The sequence below is a fragment of the Tiliqua scincoides genome, chromosome 4 (genome assembly GCF_035046505.1).
Source record: "Tiliqua scincoides isolate rTilSci1 chromosome 4, rTilSci1.hap2, whole genome shotgun sequence".
Taxonomy (NCBI): Eukaryota; Metazoa; Chordata; class Lepidosauria; order Squamata; family Scincidae; genus Tiliqua; species Tiliqua scincoides.
Window position 1 is genome coordinate 33,894,886 of NC_089824.1, and position 17,350 is coordinate 33,912,235.

The following is a 17,350-nucleotide window of genomic DNA, read 5'->3' on the forward strand; positions in this document are numbered from 1 at the left end:
GCAGGCCGCCCAGAGGCTCTCCGCGGGGGGAGCGTCCCCGCCTGCTCCCTGCCTCGGCCAACGCCCCTCTCGCCCCCCCCCCCAGCGACTGACCTGCTCGGCCGTGACAGGCTCGTTGAGGCGGTGCTCGGTGGAGAGGTGGTGCCGGAGCAGCAGCGCTCGCTTGTAGTTGCGGGTGCCCTTATGCAGCTCGTCGTGACCGGCGCCGTCCGCGGAGGCGGAGCACCAGGCGCAGGACATGAGCCCGGTCTGCGCGCAGTGCCGCAGCCATGGGAACTCCTGCAGCCAGGCGCTCTGGAAGGCGACGTGCAGCTTCTGCAGCAGGGACTGGGGCCGCGCCGCCAGCGGGAAGGGCTGCGCGCCCTCGCCTTCGCCCTCACCCGCTCCCGCGCTGCTGACCTCCGCCTCGTCCCCCCCGGAGCGCCTGCCGCTGCTGCAGCTGCCGTCCTCGCCGTCCTCCTCGTCCTCGCTGCTGTCGCTCAGCGACCCCCCGTCCTGCGCCAGGCCCTCCAGCTCCAGCTCCTCCGCGCCCCCCCGCCCGTTCAGCGGCCGCCGCGGCCAGGCCTCCCCCGCCGCCTCGCAGCCATTGTTCGGGGCGGGCGGGCCCCCGCCGCGGAAGGCCAGCGTCCGGCGGTTCCTCTCGGCGAACACGGGCCCTGGCGGGGCGGCGGCGGGCTCGGCGGGGCTGGCGGGCGAGAGCAGCAGCTCCTTCCCGGCGGCGGAGGCGTCCGGGGCCTCCAGCTCGGCCGCCTCCAGCTCCACAGTCTCCAGCTCCACTTCCTCCTCCACCCCTTGGCCGTTCAGCGGCTCCGCTTCCTGGCGGGCCCAGGCCTCGCCCGCGCCGCCGTTCGCCGTCGGGCCGCCCCCCGCTGCCGCGCTGGCCAGGCCGCCCCCCCGGAACGCCAAGGTCCTGCGGTTCATCTCCGCGAACATGGCGGGCGAGCCGGCGAGCGCGCGCCCCCACCCGCCCCCCTCCCTCCCTCCCTCGCGCGGGCACGCGCGCCCCTCCCGCTCGCGCCCAACTGTCCCCCCACGGGCCGCTGCGACGGCCACGAGCCGAACTCGAGGAGCTCACCCGGGGCCAGTCACGCAGCCAGCCCGGCAGCCGAGGAAGCGGCTCCCGCCCCCACTCCCCGGGCGGCGTGTGCCGCCGCCTCGAGCGCTCCCGACAACGGCCGTCTCAGCCGCCAGCAGCAGCCCTTCCGCCCCGACAGGCCCCGGCCCAGGTCGAATGGCAAATGAACAACGGACTGCGCCCACAATGCACCGGGGCGGCGGCCGCGGGGAGGGGCGCGAGGGGAGAGCGGGCGCGCGAGGGGAGGGGGAGCAGCTCGAACAGCTGGCGGGTGTCAGGTTCCGGCGCGCGCTCCCGCGGCCTGCGCGTCCGCTGGGCCGGCGCCGCTCGGCAGGACCGCGACCCTCCCCCCGTCCACTCTCCGTCCCCGCCCCCTTTGACATCACCGCCCTCGGAGTGGACATCCGGAGCCCCTCCCGCCTCGGCCCCCGTGCCCGCCCCCCGACGCGAAGCCCTTCCGCAGCACACGACTCGCCCCCGGCGCCGCCGCGTGGCTCGTCAGCGCTCCGCCGGGCCCCGTGCCCTTCGGCCGGCGCCCCCGCTGCGCCTGGGGAGTCCTTCGAGGAGCGCCGCCGCCGGGGAGGTGCCCGCGGCTCTGCACCTTCCCCCGGCCGCGCGCCTCGAAGGACTCCCCGCCGGGCTCTGGGCGGTGTGCAGAAAGTCTGCCCCCGGGCCACGGTGGCGGCGCTCCGCCCGCAGTCTGCCGCGCCAGCCCCGGCAATTAGCAGGGAAGCGCGCCGCCCCGAGCGCCTTTGACGCTCCGGTTGGGAAACGCCGAGCTGGAATAAAAGGGCACGCACGTGCTTCGCCGGCAGCCTGCTCGCCTTGTTGACACGCTCGCTCTCGCCCACACGCTCGCGTGGCTGTTGCATCGCTCACACACACAATCTCTTACACACAGACACACTATTACATGCATACATACACTCTCTCACACACACACCCAAATGGCTGTTGCATCGCTCACACACACACTCACACAAACACGTGGCTGTTGTATCTCTCGCAGCCAGCCTGCTCTTGCTTCCTGCTGCAAAAGAAACTTTCCAAACTTTTTTTCTGTGGTGTGTACATTCGCATGGACCTGTTAAACAGGTGGTGGGAAAGTTGCTCAGCTACTTGGGAGCCCAATCCTGTGCTTGTCTGCTCAGAAGTAAGTCGCATTGTAGTCAATGGGGCTTACTCCCAGGGAAGGGTGGATAGGAGTGTAGTCTAAGAGCCCAATCCTGTGCTTGTCTGCTCAGGAGTATGTTCCATTGTAGTCAATGGGGCTGACTCTCAGGAAAGTGTGGACTGGGGCTGAAGAGAGACAGAAGCAGAGGTAGTAGCAGTTTTGACAGCCAGATGCTGGACCAAATGGAGAACCCTGTCCATGAAAAGGGAAGTTCTGATTTTTAATAAACAAATGGGTTCAAGCATGTCTTACAGCCCAGTCCTTGGTATGTCTACTCAGAAGTAAACTCACTCAAGTGTTTAATGGGGCAAACTCAAGAGTTCAATGGGGCATACTCCCAGGAACTTGTACATAGTCCCATTGACTATAGTGGGATTTAAATTCTGAGTAGACATACATAGGTTTGGGCTCTAACTCTGCTTTGGATCAACTGGCTCCCACTGCTCCCAGAAAGTCCTAACACTTGCTCGAATGGTGTGTCCATACCATTTGTGTTCCTAAATTCAAGATTTTTCACCAGCTACTCTGTTTTGTTACTGTATCCTCATGGGAAGGATTGTAAAAGTATCTCCTTTCCTTTGAAGAATGTACAGTATTTCTTGAGGCACCAGGACCCACTTTTTAAAACTTAAAAAAACTTAAAAGTCTCTGTTTTTACCCTTTTTACTATGACTGGGGGAACCCACTTCTGGAGTGTTTGTTGAGCTCCATGTTCATTGGACTGGGACCATTCTGTTGGCCTTGCATTCCCCTTCACCTGGCCTTCGATAAGAGATGAGTCTGCTTACTCATGAGTCATGACTAAACGCAAGGAGTTTTGCTTTCTATAGGGCTCAATACATTTGCCTTGTCAGCTGGGGGGATGACTTCCTTCTTGAGAGTTTGTTGGGCCTGCATTCATTGGATCATTAGGACAATTCTGGTGGCATTGCCTTCCCCTTGATCTGTCCTTCAAAGAGGACCAAGGCATGCTTGCCTACACATGAGTAAATGTGCATGTGCTGCTCCATTTTGGTTTCTATAGGGTTCAATGCATTTTCCTTGTCAGGTATCAGCTTGTCAGTTTCATGACCGACCAAAAATTGGGTTGCGACCCACAGTTTGGGAACCATTGGATAATTGTTTCTAATTAAGACTCATCCTGGAAATACAGGGTTTCCTGTGTGTTTAGGTGCCCAAGCCTATTTGAGCAGCATGCTGATACCACACAAATACCGATACAATGTCCATCATTTCCCAAGCCTGTTCAGGCAACACCATGCCAGCATAGCTGTCCCAGTAACACTGGCACAGCCTTTCCCAGCAATGCTGACAGCGGCCATGGAAATCCCAACACAGCCTGTCATCCACCATCAGCACCTCATTGGCATGACATCAGTATGATATCTGTACTCCATCAGTGGGATTACAAGGCTCCAATCACCATATCCACCCAGCCCCAATGCTGGCCAGAGAAACACCATGAGGGTGAATACATCTGGGGGTAGTGGCTGGTGCAGGGCAATGAGTGGCCAGCACGGGGGGGGGCACACCCCCTGCCAGCCACTAGGAATGAGCAGCTCAGCAACAGGTACCTCCACTAACTATGAGGAGATGCCCCAAGGACACTACATACTTCATGACATAAGGATTCCACATTGCCCCACCCCCTATAGGAGCAATAGCAGCATCAGCAAAGTTGGGACAAAAGGGAAGCCTCCACAAGAGAAAGAAAAGGGCGCAAAACTGCCACTGCGAGCACTCTCTCCTTCAGGGAACCCAGAAGTGACATCACAATATCACATGACATTGTGCCATAACTGCCCTGTGCACCAGGGCGGTGCATTACATCTCTGGCCTAAACATATGAAACCACCTTATACAGAGTCAGACCAGTGGTCCCTCTAGCCTAAGGACCTAACTAGATGTGATATTAAACACATCATTGTCTAGTTGGTGGTTTACTTTAAAAAGTAAAAATAGAAGGAGTTTGGGACTAGATCCAGTTTGGGATCATGGCAAAAAACTATCGAACTCCTTGCTGTTTTTCCACCAAAACTCCCCTCCCAAGTTGCTTATTGGTCTATGAAAGGGCCAGTGGTTAAGGCCTCCATCCAGTGTGTGTGTGGGGGGGAGGCATGCATAAAGCACCCAGTAAAATGCTAACAGAAGGTACCTTAGTTTAAAAAGACAATATTTAATGTAATTATATGATGAAGGGGAGGTGGCAATTAAACATAATAAAAACCTACATAATAAAAACCTGTCTGTGAACTACAAACTGAAATGAAGCAGCTTTACAACATTCAAGCGCTGTTTTGTGTTTTTTTGGTTTTTTTTTTGGCAATACCACAACCAGCCATGGGTACAGAGATACTGTTCAGAATTTAAACTTCTATTTTCTGTTTTGAGCTTTGTGGTTTTGACCACAATCATGAACAAATCCCCTAAAAGTCAGCTGATCCTGTATGTCTTCCTATCTGTAGCCTGGAATAACAGCTGCCCCATTAATTACAATGGAATGTTAAAACTCCTACACAATGGCTATTCAAGTATAGACATTCCTTTTTTCTTTCCTGGTAATTTTGAGTAGAAATATCCACTTCATGCACTTATTCTTAACTGCCTCCCATGCCTCCTCTCACATGATAAATGCCTCCCTTGGATTCTAACTTGCCAGGCTTTCTCTCTGCTGATTGTAGTGTTGGGGATCAAGGCTTCAGTCTAGGAACCTCATCAGGCCAAAGAAATTCACTGGTGTCTAGAATTTCTTCCATCAAGTAGACTAGTCATGAAAGGATAAGTACATTTTAGAAAATATTGTGGTAAAATATTTCATTTTTCAAGAAATCCTTGTTTTTAAATCTACATATAACTCAAGATTTCTAGGGGAGTGGCTGTCTACAAAAGCACTGGGACAATGTCATTATTATTAGTAATATTTATATACTGCTTATCAACAAGAGTAGTTCACAAAGCAGTTTACATAGCAAAATAAATCAATAAATGATTAAGGGCACAATCCTAACCCCTTATGTCAGTGCTTTCCAGCACTGACATAAGGGCAATGCAGCTCTGAGGTAAGGGAACAAACATTCCCTTACTTTAAGGAGGCCTCCCTGAGTGACACCCAACTGCAGGATGCAGCACATGTCCCACTGATACTGCTGTGCCAGTGCTGGAAAGCACATAGGGGTTAGGATTGCGCCCTAAATGGCATAACAGTATACTGTGCAGTTGTTGTTTTTTTAAATTGGCAAACAATATTGTTCTGATTTTGGAAAAATATACAACTGCTAAATCATAATCACAGTAACCTAACATTGATTAATACAATACCATCAATGTACATGATCAGGGCTGGCTGAAGCTATTGGGCTGCCTGAGGCCAGGCATAGATCTGTCCCCCTCTCCACCATCTCCACTGCAGTGTTCCTTCTAAGGTGCACACTGCAGCGGTGATGCACTGCCTAGTAGAGCTCTGCTCAATGTGGAGCTTGGCAACCCAGAAGTTCAGCAACCAAACAACTGGGGGCGGTGTGTGATGAAAGAGGTGCACAGCAGTGTGGATCCCTTAGAACAGTTCCCAAAATTTTTTCACTTGCATTCCCCTTGGCAGTCCATTTCCATAAATTGTACTCTTCATATTGACTCTGTAAGGAATTCTAATGCCAGCCCCACAAGGCATTCTAATGCAGACCTGTGTTTACTACCATTATTCAATTCTTTTGCAAGTACTCCTAAAGGTCCTGGGGGTACACATACCCTAGGTTGGGAACCACTGTCTTAGAGGAAAAGTTCCTCCATCACCTCCCCTTTCTTGTCTCCTTTTTCAGTGTGAACTCTTAAATCAAAGCAGGGCATGTGAAGTATGCAAGGATCATTCTCAGCATGCTTTACATTTCCTCCTCTGTATAAAGAGCCCATGAGAAGGAAAGAGTGATCCTGCATCAGGTTCTTTTAAAGTGCCCAGTGGAAGAAGATGTGGGAGCCAGATTGCTGGCTTTGAGGGTCAGAATGCAGTGATCTCACGCCTTCCTCCATGAAGGTTCTTACACAAAGCAGGTAATGCAGGGTGTGCTGGGAGCAAGCTCTACAGTGCCTGCTTTGATTGAAGTGTTACATGGCGGAAGGGGCCAATAAGGAGGTTGGCTCTGCCCACAGTGGCAGAATATGGGGGAGGTGTCAGGCATCTGGTCCCCATCCCTCCACTCAGGCCCCAATCCACTGCCCAATGTGAAAGCACTTGTTTGCATCATTGATAGTCCAGCCCTGCACATGGTGCTTTACTGAGGAACAAGTAAAGGCAGCCCCTGACCTAAGAAGCTTGGAAGGGGCTGTGACAGGAGAATAATTCATTTTGTCCATTTACACATACTTAGGTTTCGTTAGAACCTATAAATTATATTCCATCTCTTGTTCTTTGTATTAAATGGAGGATAAACTCATTTCACCCTCTCTTTTACTGATTTTGACCATCTATTAGCTTTGATTATACTTCATCTCTCCCTGATCTAATTGTCCAGATTTTTGATTTGCAAAATGGTATGTTCCAAATGTGTGAAAATACATTGTGATGTTATCTGCTGCTAAATCTTCAAAGACTTTTTTTGTAAATGGAGATACAATGCACACTGCTTGTCAATTATCCAAAGAATCTGAATTCTTCCCCCAGAGGAGGATGACATTCATATGTTAATATTTCTTTTTATTGGAAAATAAACTTTTCATACTTGGGTAAGCATTTCTGAATAAGAAAACTGTAGAAGAAATAAATTTCACTACTCAGAAAAAACTACAAGTAGAAAAGAATTGTAAGAGGAAGATGGATTCCACCTACCATTCTCACGTATATATTTTTTATATGCAGGGATTTCCATCAAGGCTGCTGCTGGTGGAGGAGGAGGAGCCAACAGTGGGCAGACATGTCCCCAGGAGCTCCTGGGAGACAGTTTGTTTTCCCCCAAATACTACAGGTCTGAAGAGGACCTGAGGATCTTTGTTAGGAGAGACAAGATCTTCATTGGTGCAGGTATCTGGGAAACTGAAAGCCAGACCGGGGGGGGGGGCTTTCTTCTCAGAGGAATCTAACCCTTTGTGACAGTATTGGGGGAGGTGCAGTGATCTGCAATCAAGCTGCTGGCTCCATGCTGAGATGCCATATGGAGGGGAAAAAAGCGTGAAGTATAAAGTTTAAACTGGAAATTTAAGATAAGCAAGTGTTAATATTGTCCCCAGCTCTGATTGACTAAAAAGCCCTGGATATATTGGAGGCGTTAACGAGAGACTTTTTAAGGAGGTTGAAAGTGCTCTTTTTTTCTGTTGTGGAATAAATTGGTGGTGGATTATAATTACAACTATAACTTGGGTGTGAACTAAAATCCAGAATTATTCTTGGACATAATTGGATATAAATATAATTCTCATTAGATTTGAAAGAGCTTTGTTTTCTCTGCACCAGAGACGGTGAGACTGTTTTCTTTCATTTTGTTTTTCTCTCCGTTAACCACACTGGACTGTTATCTGCAAGAGGTATGTAAGGAATGCGGATGGCAGAGTAGTAATGACGTGGTGGAAGTGATGAGAATAATATGTTGTGGACATCTAGTGAACTAGAGAGAAATTGCAAAATGGACTCTGTTCCAGAAATGTGGATACAGAAAATCTTGATTAATACGGAGAGATTGCTTGTTATGGAGTGACAACAGCTGAATTGGTCCTCGCAGATTCAAGCCAGTCTGGAGACTCTTTCCCAACAGATAGATGTCTGTAAGGAACAATTGGAAGATGTGAAGAAACAAGCAGAAGATAAACAAGGGAGTGAAAAAGCAGGCAAGGAGGAAAATCAACAGGATGACCAACAGGACGAAGAAGAGGCGCTGATGAAGATAGAGAAAGATAAGATGGACAGAGTAACAGGAGTGCACAAATCACAAAATTTGTTGGAACAAGAAGGAGAAAATATATCCCAGTTAACTGGAAGAATGAACACACCCTATATAAGAAAGTGTGGATTTATCAGATTCTGTTATAGAGAGAATTTATTAAAGATATTATAGGAGAAAAAAATGTAAAGTAAGAAAGAAAAAGAACCCTGAGGGGTAATCTGAGGGTTATAGAAAACTGGAGGATTTATTCAGCTAATAACAATGTTCCAAATTTATTTAAAGAGGAAAAAAAGAATACGTACGAAATTGATAAATATGAATTAGAATGTATTAAAAAAAATATAGTTGGAAACGTATGGAAGAATTGTTTTATATGTGGTTATTATGTCCAAGAACAAAAAAGTGTAATTAGATTGGAGAATTAGATTGGAGTTGAAATAGCTGAGGTGATAATTTTGGTAATTAGATTGTTTTGTTTTAATATTAATGAGCAAGTGAAGTTAGTTTACGCTTGGTAGAAAGTGAATATTTAGAAAATATAGTATAGGGCATTAGGGAAAATTTATTGTATATTATATAAATAAATGGATAAATCAATAAGAGGTAGAAATAGATGGGTAAGTAGATTAGGAGATGTAGTATGATTAATTAGTAATGGTATATGGTATTTAGCACTCCTAAATGTATGTTATATGTTTGTATGTGTTAATTAAAAAAAAAAAGGCTGCTACTGGTTACATTATGTTACTTGTTCACTTATGTGTCCAAACTGTCACATTCATCCACACAATTTGCTATGCATATGTGACACATGTTAATTAACTCTGACCCGACTAGTGATATATTTCTAGTATGGCCCACAATGTCAGGCTAGTGGCCTGCCTACCTTAAATTGGCAAGGACTCTTGAGCAGCTGCAACAACCCAGAGGACCCCTCCCCTTCCTTTTCTTTTTCCTAATCTAATTGCCAGGCTCTAATCCAATGCAAGGATCAATATCTAGCATACACTCAAGGGTGAAACATTTTTTCTTATTCAAACAGATTCACTGGCACAGTTAATCCTCTTCCTTCTTCCAGGTATCAGACTTGATAAAAATCCTTTCCCATTAAACATGATTTCATTTGTACGTTTATGCTTTCATGCCTTCATGCTTTCATTTATCACAAAGTTGTTTCAGCATGGAGGGGGAGGTGATTCATTGCTTCTTGACATGATTTCTGAATAGCTGTTCTTCCTGTTGTGCTCCCAGATGGTGGTGACCCCCACATGACCAGCAGTGATCACAGTTTCATACTAGAAGTGGGAAAAGTAACACTTCCAGGAAGATAAAAAAACAATTGCAAGCGGAAGAATGGTTGGCAGTATGGCCCCTCATGTGAACATATAAAGCTGCCTTATAAATGTGAACATATAAAGCTGTCCATCTAGGTCAGTGTTGTCTGCAACTGCCTTCCAGGTTTTTAGACAAGAGTCTTTTGCAGCCCTATTTAGAGTTGCCAGGGATTGAATTTAGGGCCTTCTGCATGCAAAACATGCACTCTATCACTGATGTACAGCCACATCTCCTTAATGATATGTGCCCTTGCACTACCCTGGCAGCAGCCTAGAACCTGACCTCTCTCTTTCCTCAAGCAAAACTTTCCAGCTACCCCTTCATCAGGCAAATCAGGACACTAGCTCTCCACCTACATCTGCTGCAAGCGTCACTGCTCTCTTGGGTTAATTTCTGCTAAAGCCAACTTACTCAAGGCCCAATCCTATCCAATTTTCCAGCACTGGTGTAGCCACAATGCAGCCCCAGGATAAGGGAACAAATGTTCCCATACCTTGAGGGGACCTCTGTGACTGCTGCCCCATAACAAGATGCAGTGCATGCCCCATTGGCACAGCAGCACAGGTAATGGAAAATTGGATAGGACTGAGCCCTCAATCAACAGAATCAAGTAGGAGTTTTTTCTTGCACTTCAAGTGGTGCTTAGTCTTCATATCCAGTATGTGGTGGTGGTAGAAATCCTTGCATACAGAAAAATTTCATCTTTATGAGAATGGTAGGTGGAATCCATCTCCCTACTACTAGGTGCTTTTCTACATGCACTTTGAGACAGGGATCAAATGTGTACACCTGTAAAAAAAAATTATTGTGTGTGTCTTTCTTTTTTTGGATGCCCTGCTTAAGAAAGGCTAAGTAAAACCTAATTGTCAAACAGGCCAGTAGCCACTGACTCAGAACTATGAGCCCTATCTCAGAACTATGTGTCCATAGGTGAAACAGAAATCCTTCTCAGCTTTTTTCCCTTTTGTTGCACGTTTACATTATGTGCAACAAAATGTACATTTTTGTTGTAGCAAAACAAAATGTCTTGTTTGCTACTGTCTCCCCACTGCTTGTCTGCTATGAATTCTAATGGTGTGTGAGAGACCAACCCTTTTGATAGGCATGGCATATAGGCAGAGTGTGATAGAGAAGGGATGGCTTAACAAGCACTCCAAGGTAGGCGGGGTTCTAATGTGGCAGGGCGTGTTTGGCTAGATATAGTAAAGCTGAGATGAAACCTAACAGACAGTTCGCAAAATGAGGACTTTCTGGGATGATGAACTGCCCGATACTGTCATTGAGACACAATATATCCTCACATACTCCAGTGCAACAATAGCCCAACCAGTGTGGAATACCACCTGCCAACAGATGTGCCTTGGATGGTGGTGCAACGTTGGAAAAACAGTGCCAACGTCACTCGGACACCAGAGAAACCAAAACAGGGAGAACTGGTGGAGAGGCCAAAATAGGGAGAAGATGGGGGTGTGACATGGGAGGGATAAGGAAAGGTTGACATACACCACATCCTGACCCAGGCAAAGGACACGGGGTCTGTAAGGGCATGGCTAGCTGGGAGAGCTGCTTTAACAGGTGCTCAGTTTCACTTTCCATAGGTCTCAGTACATTTTCCTTGTCAGCTTGGGGGAGGGGATTTCCTTCTCAAGTGTTTTTTGAGGTTTGTGTTCTTCAGATAGGACCATTTTGATGGCATTGCATTCTTCTCAGCCTGTTCTTCTAAGTGGATTGAGACATGGTCCCCTACTTCTGAGTAAACATGCACATGTGGTTCAGTCTCACTTTCCATAGGGAATACATTTTTCTTCATCAGCTTGTCAGTTTCAGGACTCACAAACAATCAGATCCCAACCCACCTTTTGGGAATCTTGCTCTAGAAGGAAGTCTCCCTCTCCCCCCCCCCCATGACAAGAAAGTGTATTGAGCCCTATGGAAAGCAAAACTGAGCCATATGTGTGCGATTACTCATGAGTAGGTGAAAGTGCCTCAGCTCTTATCAAATGCCAAATGAAGCAGAACACCAAGCCAACAGAATGGTCCTAAATTTGATGAACATGAAGCTCAACAAATGCTCCAGAAGGTGCTCCCCCTGATAGTAAAAAGGATAAAAACAGAGGTTTGAGCAGCTGGTAAAGTTAAACTTTTTTTGTTTGTCTTGTAAAGCTAGGTGGGTTCCAATAGAGTGTTGTTTTAAAAACTGGGCCTTGGTGCTAAAAAGTTTGAGAACCACTGATAAAGAGGAAAAGGTTTTGGTCACACCACTTTTTCAATGGTCAGATGATATGTACAATCACATGATCCAGTAGGGGAACTTCTTGGCCTCCATATGTGTTCTTTTTTAAAATAAATTTTCAAAGGTCACCTATCATGGTGAGCACTGGTGAGAGAAGTGTAGCTTGTCATCAATGATGTCATGGGCATTGTTCCATGACCAGCTTCAACCACAATCCACCCATCATCATGTGATAGAAATGGATGTTCTACTGGCAGTGAAAGAAAGTTAGATTTTGCTAGTAACAAAGTGTTGAACCTTCAAGACTATGCAAATTAGATATAGTCTTTCTCCTGCCCCTACACTCAAGGTGACAATATATTTTTGACACATTTCTTATGGACTTTCCTCTTCAGTTTTTTAAACAAATATACTGTATACAATCTCTTGCCTAAAGTTAACTCTACTGCCCCACCTAGGGACCTATGGTAATATTAAATGTTTTATCTTAGATAAGTGTTTCTGCATGTATGGTTTTTGAAAATGTAAAGAAATAAAAAAACCTAGGTACATACACAGTGGATTAGCAAGAATAGTTTCTGATAGAAAATGGTTCAAAAAATCAGGATTAAAAAGATCAGATGATTTAAGAACTTGGCATTTTATTAAATCTCTTCCAAATTGTAATGCCAAGGCTGAAACAGAAGTCTCTCTAGTCCATCACTGTTCTCTCCTCCACCCTTCCACTTCCCTGCCATTGCCCCCTTCTTGTTTCAAATCCAAGGTGTGGAAGAAGGAAGAGCATGCCAGTGATGGAGATGGGCACCTCCTGCCAATCTACTGCCTGAGGTGAACATGGCCATGCCATGGCCTCATGGATGCATACTAGAGAAAGAACAGCAGAAGGTTGTGCTACTGCTTTTACATCTGCAGCTGACATATGACCCAAAGGAGAAAACAAAAATGAGTCTATCAAATGAGACAGTATACATGTGCAGTTCAACCCCCTGAACGGGTTGTGTCAAAATAGTCAAAATTGCATGGTGACAAAAATATCCTTTTCAAATTACTTGGAGAGCCATTCATCAAAAGGCATAACATGTGGAAAAGCATCCCTGCAAATTCAGTTTAATGCAGCCTGGTAAGAACATAAGAACAGCCCCACTGGATCAGGCCATAGGCCCATCTAGTCCAGCTTCCTGTATCTCACAGCGGCCCACCAAATGCCCCAGGGAGCACACCAGATAACAAGAGACCTCATCCTGGTGCCCTCCCCTACATCTGGCATTCTGACTTAACCCATTCCTAAAATCAGGAGGTTGCGCATACACATCATGGCTTGTACCCCATAATGGATTTTTCCTCCAGAAACTTGTCCAATCCCCTTTTAAAGGCGTCTAGGCTAGATGCCAGCACCACATCCTGTGGCAAGGAGTTCCACAGACCAACCACACGCTGAGTAAAGAAATATTTTCTTTTGTCTATACTAACCCGCCCAACACTCAATTTTAGTGGATGTCCCCTGGTTCTGGTATTATGTGAGAGTGTAAAGAGCATCTCCCTATCCACTCTGTCCATTCCCTGCATAATTTTGTATGTCTCAATCATGTCCCCCCTCAAGCGTCTCTTTTCTAGGCTGAAGAGGCCCAAACACCGTAGCCTTTCCTCATAAGGAAGGTGCCCCAGCCCCGTAATCATCTTAGTCGCTCTCTTTCTTATTTCATTCTATTCCCCCCCCCCCTAGAAAAAACCCTCATGAGTTGTTTGAACTTACCACATGACTATCATTTTGCTTATAAGAATTTGGCTAGAAAGGTATTAGATTCAAGAGGAAATAATTGGTGTAAGGAGCCATACACCTTTGGTGCCTTAATACTGAATTATACATGTATCAGGACTTCACCAGGTGCAATCCAGCCAAAGTCAAGTCTTGTTGATTTTAAGACTGCGTGATTTCAGGACTTAAGACTTCCCAGCCTTAAGCATTAGGTTGATTCAGGGCCCAATCTATGCAACTCTCCAGTGCTGATGCAGCAGTGCCAATGGGGTCTGCAATGCATCCTTGGTGGTGGGGAGGTGCAGTCATGGCGGCCTCCTCAAGGCAAGGCTGAAGTTCCCTTACTTTGGGGCTGCATTGCAGCTGCAGCTGCACTAGAAAATTGCATAGGACTGGGTTTTCACATATTGAAAAATATCCATGGGACTTGTTGCTTCTGTGGCTGGTTCCTGCCCTCCAGCTTTTGTGAATGACCTGGAAGTCTAATGTAGACCAGAACCAATAATTAGAATTTGGCTATCACAGAACTGGGAAGTGAACTTCATAGGAGTTAAATATCAAACAGCTTTGAGGCTGCATATGTACATTTGGAGGCTGGATGAGGATATAGTATTAGAAGTATGCACAGGTCTCCTGTTTCCCCCAAGGGTACACCATAGTGCCTGATTGTCCAGGTATATGGGTGGAGCACAGAGGAAAACAGGACTCTACTGAGGTTATGGAAGTCTCAATACCCAGCTGTTGGGCATGTAGATGTGCTTTGTTTTTTTAAAATTTATTTTTGGGGCCCTGTATGTACCAGATTCCCAACAGGAATTTATTTTTAACATGAGAAGTGCTGAAGCTCAAGCATGCATTGAAGTTCCATCATATGCCCTCCAATCCTTCTCCTTAACCCTAGATGTAGGAGTTCTGTTCAGTGGCGTAGTTAGAGGGGGTGCAAAGCTCTAAGTTTTGCAGGGATCCTCAGGGATCGCTCCCCTTTGTGCCCCCTCCCCTTTGGAGCCATTCCAGGCTGGGGGGAGCAAAACAGAGGCATTTGCCTTGATTGCCTATGCACTCCAGCCTGCATTCGCCTTCGTTTTGCTTCCCCCCTCCGCTCTGAAGGGGAGGCCGCTTGCACGCGGAGGGGAGGCTCTGTGCCAAACTTAGTGCTTTGCACCCCCTCTAGCTACGCCACTGGTTCTGGTATGTGTGTTCAGCAGAGATCTGGACACTCTGCATATTTTCAAAATGACTGATTTCTTTTTTGTTACTTCATTTGTTCCAGGGCTTTGCCTGGGCATTGAAAGGAAGTTCTGGGACTGTGGACTTGGAGTCTTGGTTCAAACTAACTCCCCTTGAATGGCATAAAAGTTTAAATTCCGCAGAATTGTTCCTGAACTATCCAACAGAACAGAACAGAATAGGTATTGTCTCCACCGTTTTCTCGCAAGTCAGCTGTCATTTTTGCAGGCTCCTTTCATCATTTAATATACCTTCCCTTGGTACTTCAGTTGCCTGTCACCATATTTTCCCCTGAGAGGTTTGCTTTCCTAATTGGCATTGATTTACATTTTTCAGATCATCACAGTATCCTATCAACTAACAAAGGCATCACCAGCTAATCAGTATCTTACCTTGTACAGGAAAATAATCTGTTCTCTTTGCATCTCCTTCCCCTCATAACACCATTTTCCCTTGTTGTCGGAAGTCACAAAATGTACCCAGGCTGGGAATAGGAGAACTTATTACAATATGATCGACATTTCTGTCCTTTGCCAAGTTTTTTAATTTTGTTTTTAAAAAATGAACAATTGCTCAGATGGATTTTGTGAACCAGGGCAGCCAAAACAGTGTGTATAAAGAAGCAGCACCTTCTCTTCTTGCTGAAATGTGTGCTATTGTTTCATATCACAACTGAGGGACAAAGGCCAGTAGGAGCAGGTCAAAACATGAATGGAATAAGTGCCAGACTTCTAAGCACAAATCTCCTGACTTAGCACTCTTATTGAGCCAAAAAGGGAATTTTTTTTGGGGGGGGGGGTGTTCACAAGAGCAAAAGTCCTTGCTAACTTTTGTTTTTGTGAACTACACCTTATATGGGTAGAACAGGTTTAACTGTGTTCCTGTAGGGCTGGTTCAGACAATACTTTTATCACTCATCAAGCTCCCACTCTAGGGATGGCATTCTAATGATGTAGGCCCAGTGGTGGGATTCAAATAAATTAACAACAGGTTCTATGTCCTAATGAGCAATGAGCAACTCAGCTTCAATTGTCTGCCCATTGAACATAATGGGACTTACTTCTGAGTAGACAGTCATAGGTTTGCACTATAACTTTAACTAAGTTACTGTAACTTTAACCCAATGTTTAAATCCAAATTGCAAGGCTGCAATTCTGTCCTCTATAGTCATACTTACAGGCCTCTGGCCACTAGTTTCCAAGGAGGATAAACATGCGGCTGAAATGCACACTTCAAATGGACATTTTTTCTTGAATTCTCAAGGTAGTTGTATAATGAAATAAGGAAGGCACCAAGAAGAGGAGGTGGGAACTGCCAGGGCTCCAGGTTACCAACCTCTGGAGACACCACAGCAGCATAGCAACTTCACATCTGCACAAACCAACTTGCTGCACTGGGCTTTGAGCTGGGCCACCTTCCTTCTCAGTGGGAACTTGGTGATTTTTACCAGAGCAGTCAATCCTCTCAAGGATCTGGTTCACTTTTAGTGGTGAACATCTGGTCAGCAAAAGTGCACTGAGCACATAGTCTGACACCTCACCATCAACCAAAAGCAACAACAGCATAGTAACATCTTTACATCTCCCCTTCTTTTTTGTTCTATTACAGTATTCCTCAGCATCTGCCTCTCACCCGCTGTACCATTTTGCATGCCCCACCTCTGGGAAGTACAACTGGAAGTAATTGGAATGACTTTATCACCAGTTATTTCCATACTAAGAGGCCAGACATGATGCAACAAACCACGGTAAGAGGCTCAGGCTACAATCCTATCCACTTTTTCCTGGTAGTAAGTCCCATTGATTATAATGGAACTTACTTCTGAGTAGACATGCATAGGATTGGGCTCCCAGGGTAGATGGGAGGGCTTTTTCTGAGTGCAAGAAAAGCAGAAATGAGCCTCCTACCACTGTTTGTTGCATCGTATTGCTGGTCTCACTGCCAGGCAGTGGAAGTCTGGGGGGGGTCCTGCCATGAGTACCATGGGCACCACCTCAAGTGTCACTGGTGGTATGAGTACTACTGGTTGAGAAATGCTGCTCTATTGCTTTTACCACCCAGCCCCAAAAAGAATTCCAGTGAACTCTAAAGCTTCCCCCTCCAACTTCCAACTCTGCAATCCAATGCACGTCTACTCAGAAGCCCAACAAGTTCAAGGAAGTTGTTGACTTCCAGGGTTTGAGAGAGAATGGCAGCCTTGAAGGACAGTTTCACTAATGAGCAAAAAAGTACTATGAGGGGACTGTTCTTCTAGGTTGCTTTCTGACAGGCAACAGCAGATACCCATCACTTTGGTCTACTCTAGTGGCGATTCTCCCACAAGTTTGAAGGCTGCTACTGACCAGGGAGTGCAAAGCAGGGGCCTGCAGTGGGTGAGGAGGCAGGTGAGGCAGAACCTCCCCACCACAGTCCTTCGAAAGTGTTGCAGCTGTGTAGGTGCCCAAGCACCCACAACCCAGCCTAAAAATGAAAATTAACAGCACATGTAACAAGCCTTGCAGGTTTTGAGGTTCACCCTGATCACAAGTTCTTCCCAGTGCTTCTCCAGTTCTTCTTCAATTAGGTGATAAGACCTAAACCCAATTTGCAAACTTGTTCAAAAAATCTTCAATTTCTAGTCAGCCTGCCATTTCACTTGCATGGGGGGGAGGGGGAGGGAGAATAACCTAAAGGAACTTTTCTG

The 17,350-nt window shown here is 46.6% G+C and overlaps 1 protein-coding gene across 1 annotated transcript in view; it reads right to left on the reverse strand.

The window, feature by feature from the left end:
* Positions 1 to 933, reverse strand: part of ZBTB10 (zinc finger and BTB domain containing 10) — a 36,950-nt gene extending 36,017 nt beyond the window's left edge. Inside the window, exon 1 of the mRNA XM_066625546.1 lies at positions 94 to 933. Coding sequence (XP_066481643.1) covers positions 94 to 933 — 840 coding nt within the window. The remainder of the gene's footprint in view (positions 1 to 93) is intronic.
* Between the last annotated feature and the right edge of the window lie 16,417 nt (positions 934 to 17,350).